Source organism: Myotis daubentonii, chromosome X, assembly GCF_963259705.1.
Source record: "Myotis daubentonii chromosome X, mMyoDau2.1, whole genome shotgun sequence".
Classification (NCBI taxonomy): domain Eukaryota; kingdom Metazoa; phylum Chordata; class Mammalia; order Chiroptera; family Vespertilionidae; genus Myotis; species Myotis daubentonii.
In genome coordinates this window covers 59,316,254-59,322,756 of record NC_081861.1, presented here as the reverse complement: position 1 = coordinate 59,322,756, position 6,503 = coordinate 59,316,254, and the positions used below count along the sequence as shown (strand labels likewise).

Sequence of the window (6,503 nt, the reverse complement as noted above, 5' to 3'; positions counted from 1 at the left end):
AAAATAAAATATACCTTTTATTGAGGTAGAATTAACAATTAAATTATATATATTTAAAATGTACAATGTGATGACTTTACATATGTGTAATTTTTGAAATAATTGTCAAAAACAGGTTAATTATCACATTCATCACCTCATATAATTATCTTTTTTTGTATGGTTAAGATTACTTAAGGTCTACTCTATTAGCAAATTTCAAACATACAACACAGTAGTATGATTGTAATCACCATCTGTATATACTAGTACAGTAGATCCTCAGAGATTATTCATCTATAACTGAAGGCTTATACTCTTTGATCAGTATGTCCTCAACTACCCCACTCCTAAGCCCCTGGTAACCACATTTCTACTCTTCGTTTCTATGAGGATTTTTCCCCCATTAGATTCATATATAAGTGAGACCATACAACATTTTACCTTCACTGTCTGACAAATCTCACTGAGCATAACGTCCTCTAGGCTCATCAGTGTTGTTGCAAATGGCAGTATGTCCTTTTTTTCTTAGGCTAAATAATATTCCATTACACACACACACACACACACACACACACACACATCTTCTATATGTCATACAGTAATAGACATTTGTTTCTGATTGTTTAGTTTCTTTATTTCTCTGCTGTTGTCATCCGTTGTGAATTAATGATCATTCATAGTGCTATGTATTGATTCCCTTCTCTTTATCTTTTGTGTGTCTACTGCAAGATTTTATCTGGTTATTGCTATGGTGCTTACATAAAACATCTTACAGTTTTAAGTATTTTAATCTGATAACATAACTCAATTGCATACAAACTCAACCCTTTTACTACCCCCAACTTTATGTTTTGATGACCTGATTTACATATTTTTACATTGTGTATCCATTAACAAAATTTGTAGCTATAATTATTTTAATATATTTTCCCTTTAACCTTTTTTTCTTGGATAGCAGGTTTTTTTTTGTTTCAACCCATTAAATATATCATATCATCCCATGTCCTTCTCGCCAGCAATGTTTTTGCTGAGAAATCTGCTGATAATTTTTTAATGTTTTTTTAACTTTTTCATTTATAGTTTATATTCAATATTATTCTGTATTAGTATCAGTTATACAGCATGGTGGTTAGATAATCATATACTTTATAAGGTGTTCCCCCCTGATATTTCCAGTACCCATCTGGCAGCATACATAGTTATTATAACATTATTGACTATATTTGTTATGTTGTAATTTACATCTCTGTATGGTATATATACAGCATAGGAAATATAGTCTGCTGATAATTTAATAGGAGCTCACTATGTGTGACGACTTGTTCTTCTCTTGTTGCTTTTAAGACTGCTCCTATGTCTATGACTTTTTAAAAATGTTTTTATTTATTTTGGAGAGGAGGGGGAGGGATAAAAACGTCGATGAGAAAGGAACATCGGTCCGCTGCCTCCTGTATGCCCCCTACTGAGGACCGAGCCTACAACCCTGGCACGTGTCCCAACCAGGAATCAAACCTGTGACCTCTGGGTTCATGGGTTGATGCTCAACCACTGAAACACACCAGCAGGGCTTTGTCTGTGACTTTTGACAATTTGATTAAATGTGTCTTGGTGTAGGTCTCTTTATATTTTTCCTAGTTGGGGTTTTTGAGCTTCTTGAATTTGTATGTCCATTTATCCTAAGATTTGGGAAGTTTTATACCATTAGTTCTTCAAATAGTTCTCTGTCCTTTTATTCTCTTCTCTTCATGTACATATTGTTCCTCCCATTGATGTCCCCTCACTCTGTTCCCTTTTTTCATTATTTTTTTCCTTTATTTTTTCCTATGCCTTAACTATTTTGAAGCCCTTCTTCAAGTTCACTAATTCTTCTAAGTCTACTATGATACCCCTCTTGTGAATTTTTCAGTTCTGTAATTATATTCTTCAGTTCCTGAATTTGATTTGTTTCTTATTCATAATTTATAACTAGGTTGATATTCTATTTTGCTTTATGCATATTTTTCTGATTTTGTTTAGTTGTCCATCCGTGATCTCCTTGAATTCATAAAGCATACTTGTGGCAGTTATGTTGAATTTAATGTTTGGTAATTCATATATATATATATATATATATATATCTGTTTCTTTAGGGTTGGTTTCAGGTTTTTTAATTTGTTCCTTTGATTAGGTCATGTTTCCCTGTTTCTTTGTGTACTCTGTTATATTCTGTTGGAACTTTGCCAATTGAAAAATCAGCTACCTCTCCCAGTCTTTGTGGTTTGGTTTGGTACATGGAAGACTTTCTCTAATCACCCAGCTAGAGATTCAGGAGACCTCTAAAGCTTTTTCTGGCAATGTGTTGTCTAGGGCTTCTGTGTGTAATTGCCTAATTGAAGAGATTTGTCAGTTTCTATTCATATGCTTCCTTTTGGTGTCTGCGCTACTGCAACCTAGCTGGATCTCCACTAAACCACATTACTGGAGCCCCATCTCGTGTGTATTTAAGGTACTACAGACTCTGGTGCATGTCGATCTTTGTTCTCAGAGGCTCCCAACCTGGCACCTAATTCTTGTCAGAGATCAAATTCAGGTAAGACAAAAACCAGTCTCCTCAGTTTGCCCCATTAGTCAGAACGTTGGCTGTATGTTCTACTCTTATCTTTCTCTCCCCAGGGAGAAGCAGGGAGTTGGAAATTTTCTCCGACCATGCCTACTATGCTGGGAAGAGGGTCCGTAGTGAGTGAATGCTATAAAAAATTTTTCTAAAAGGCTTTGATTCAGTTGGCCTCATGCTTGCCTGTGATGCAGGAACCATTTAACTGGTTTCTTGACTTCTTACAAAGGCAACTGTTGTTAAATTGGTGTTTCTGTGGGGTAAGGAGGTTCTGGGCTTCCTATTCTGACATCTTGCAGATGCCACTCTCCATGAGTCAGGTCATACTCTTTTTAAAAAGTTTTTTTGAGCCGAAACCGGTTTGGCTCAGTGGATGGAGCGTCGGCCTGTGGACTGAAGGGTCCCAGGTTCGATTCCGGTCAAGGGCATGTACCTGGGTTGCGGGCACATCCCCGGTAGGAGATGTGCAGGAGGCGGCTGATCGATGTTTCTCTCCCACCGATGTTTCTAACTCTCTATCTCTTTCCCTTCCTCTCTGTAAAAAGTCAATAAAATATATTTTTTTAAAAAAAGGTTTTTTGATTTATACTTCACATACCATACTATTAACCCATTTAAAGTATATAACTCAATGATTTTCAGTATATTCAGATATATGTGCAACCACCACCACAGTCAATTTCAGAACATTTTTATCACCTCAAAAAGAAACCCTGTACAATTTAGCTGTCACTCCCCCTCACTCCAATCCTCTCCCAATCCTTAAGAAAATACTAGGGAGAAACCAAGATGGCGGCATAGGTAAACACCGGAGTTTGCTGCCTCAAAAAACCACTTCAAAAATACAACTAAAAGACGGAAGGGACATCATCCAGACCACAGGAAGGCTGGCTGAGAGGAAATGCTACAACTAGAAGGAAAGAGAAAAGCATACCGAGACTCAGAGGAGGCGCAGTGCGGAAGTAAAATACTAAGGTGCGGAGGTGCATGGGAGCGGGCTGGTGGCTGAGGGCGTGGTTGTCGTTTTCAATCGGGAGGGAGTCTCAGCCTCTGAGCTCCAGTTCCAGGCGAGTCTCTGGGGACCCAGACTCATATGGGAGAAGCGGAACTGTCTGTCGTCGGTCAGAACTCGAGGGCAGGTTTCTCTCGGTAGGGCTTGCAGCAATTGCCAACACTGAGAAGCGGAGCCTCTGAGAGCAGCCATAACTGCTAGCCCCGCCCTGTTGATCCTGTGGGAACCGCCCCGCCCAAGCCCTGCAGGGAGGCTTTTGCTGGATAGCCTAAGGCAAAGGCTAGATTAGCACCTCCCTAGAGATCCAGGAGCCAGGAAGCCCAGAGGTCAGAGTGGGAGCATCCACTTTGCAGCTCCGTGGAACAATAAAGGACACACTCAGGGGGCAGACTCAGTGAGCACCAAAGCCCCATCGAAGCAATTCTTGCCCCAGAGGGGTGTCTCCAGCACAGAAGTTCTCCCACTGCAGACAAAACTGATTCTCACAGCCAATTGGCCTGGAGGTCAATTGCTCCCAGTGTTACCTACAACAACCAAGGCTTAACTACAACAAGACTGTGCACAAAGACCACAAGGGGGTGCACCAAGAGTGTCCTTCTCAGGTAATCGGGGAGGCTGAACCACTGGGCCCTAGAGGACACTTAGCACAGAAAACCACTTTATCAACGCAGAGAAGCATCAAAAAAATGCGGAGACAAAGAAAAAGGACACAAATGACAGAAATGGAGGAAAGCAAACTACTGGATATAGAGTTCAAAACCACACTTTTAAGGTTTTTCAAGAATTTTCTAGAAACTGCCGATAAACTTAATGAGACCTACAAGAAATCTAATGAGACCCTCGAGGTTGTGATAAAGGACCAACTAGAAATTAAGCGTACACTGACTGAAATAAAGACTATTATACAGAATCCCAACAGCAGACTAGAGGATCGCAAGAATCAAGTCAACGATTTGAAATACGAAGAAGCAAAAAACACCCAACCGGAAAAGCAAAATGAAAAAAGAATCCAAAAATACGAAGATAGAGTAAGGAGCCTCTGGGACAGCTTCAAGCGTACCAACATCCGAATTATAGGGGTGCCAGAAGAAGAGAGAGGGCAAGATATTGAAAATCTATTTGAAAAAATAATGACAGAAAACTTCCCCCACCTGGTGAAAGAAATAGACTTACAAGTCCAGGAAGTGCAGAGAACCCCAAACAAACGGAATCCAAAGAGGACCACACCAAGGCACATCATAATTAAAATGCCAAGAGCAAAAGACAAAGAGAGAATCTTAAAAGCAGCAAGAGAAAGAAAGTCAGTTATATACAGGGGAATACCCATACGAATGTCAGCTGATTTCTCAACAGAAACTTTGCAGGCCAGAAGGGAGTGGCAAGAAATATTCAAAGTGATGAATGCCAAGAACCTACAACCAAGATTACTTTATCCAGCAAAGCTATCATTCAGAATTGAAGGCCAGATAAAGAGCTTCACAGATAAGAAAAAGCTAAAGGAGTTCATCACCACCAAACCAGTATTATATGAAATGCTGAAAGGTATCCTTTAAGAAGAGGAAGCAGAAGAAAAAGGTAAAGATACAAATTATGAACAACAAGTACACATCTATTAACAAGTGAATCTGAAAATCAAGTGAATAATCTGATGAAAAGAATGAACTGGTGATTACAATAGAATCAGGAGCATAGAAAGGGAGTGGACTGACTATTCTTGGGGGGGAAAGGGGTGAGGGAAATGCGGGAAGAGACTGGACAAAAATCGTGCACCTATGGATGAGGACAGTGGGTGGGGAGTGAGGGAGGAGGGTGGGGTGGGAACTGGGTGGAGGGGAGTTATGGGGGGAAAAAAGAGGAAGAACTGTAATAATCTGAACAATAAAGATTTAATTGGAGTTCGGAAGCGCGCTTGCACGTGAGCTTCCTCCTCGGCGCCGGCCTCGGGCTCCGCTGCAGCCGGCCATGGGTCGCTCCTGCCGAACAGGCGCGCACCGGGCGCACTCCCTGGCCCGCCAGATGAAGGCGAAGCGGCGGCTGCCGGACCTGGATGAGATCCACCGAGAGCTGCGGCCCCAGGTTCTCCCACGGCCCCGGTCGGACGCGGGTGCCCAGCCAGACCCGGACCTGCTGGGGGACGGCCTGCATCACTGCCTGGCCTGCTCGAGGTACTTCATCGATTCCGCCAACCTGAAGACCCACCTCCGATCCAAAGACCACAAGAAAAGGCTAAAGCAGCTGAGCGTGGAGCCCTACACTCAGGAAGAGGCTGAGAGGGCAGCGGGTATGGGCTCCTATGTGCCCCCCCAGCGGCTGGCAGTGCCCACCGAAGTACCCACTGAGGTCCCTGAGATGGACACGTCTACCTGACATGGCCTGCAGGTGCGGGGCAGAGCTGCCGCCCATGGACGGTGACGCAGGGCTAAGCCGGGAGAGACTGGGCCATCCTTTGTTGGCCCTGAGTTTGCAAGTGGATGGCATCTTCTGGGTGCCCTCCGCTCAAATAAAGGAACTGGATAAAGAAAAAAAAAAAGATTTAATTAATAAAAAAAAAAAGAAAATACTAATCTACTTTTGGTCTCTATAGATTTTCCTATTCTGGACATTTCATATGAATGGAATTATATAATATGTTGTCTTTTAAAACTGGCTTGTTTTGCTTAGCAGAATGTTTTCAAGCTTCATCCATGCTGTGGACGAAAAGGGCCACATACTAAACTTAACAAGCTCAGGGAAGGCCTACGTGATGGTCTTGCAAACTCAGAGACCTAAAGTAACCACATAGGATGGTCTGAAATTAAAACTTTCGAACTAAAAGCAGTTTATGGCAGGTAGTCATGTCCTAGGCTAGAATCTTCTCTGACAATGGTCAATTTTCACCTTAATTGACCTTTTCTATTATCTTTTTGCATCTACAAA

The 6,503-nt window shown here is 41.8% G+C and overlaps 1 protein-coding gene across 1 annotated transcript; it reads left to right on the top strand.

Moving 5' to 3' along the window:
* The first annotated feature begins 5,491 nt into the window (after positions 1–5,491).
* LOC132225076 (zinc finger protein 593-like) lies at positions 5,492–6,117 on the top strand. Its single transcript, XM_059680291.1, has one exon. The coding sequence runs from the start codon at positions 5,550–5,552 to the stop codon at positions 5,952–5,954; it is 405 nt and encodes a 134-aa protein (XP_059536274.1). The 5' UTR covers positions 5,492–5,549; the 3' UTR covers positions 5,955–6,117.
* The last annotated feature ends 386 nt before the right edge of the window (positions 6,118–6,503 follow it).

Coding starts and splice junctions, on each gene's coding strand:
- LOC132225076 (XM_059680291.1), top strand. CDS start 5,550: ATGGGTCGCTCCTGCCGAACAGGCGCGCACCGGGCGCACTCCCTGGCC.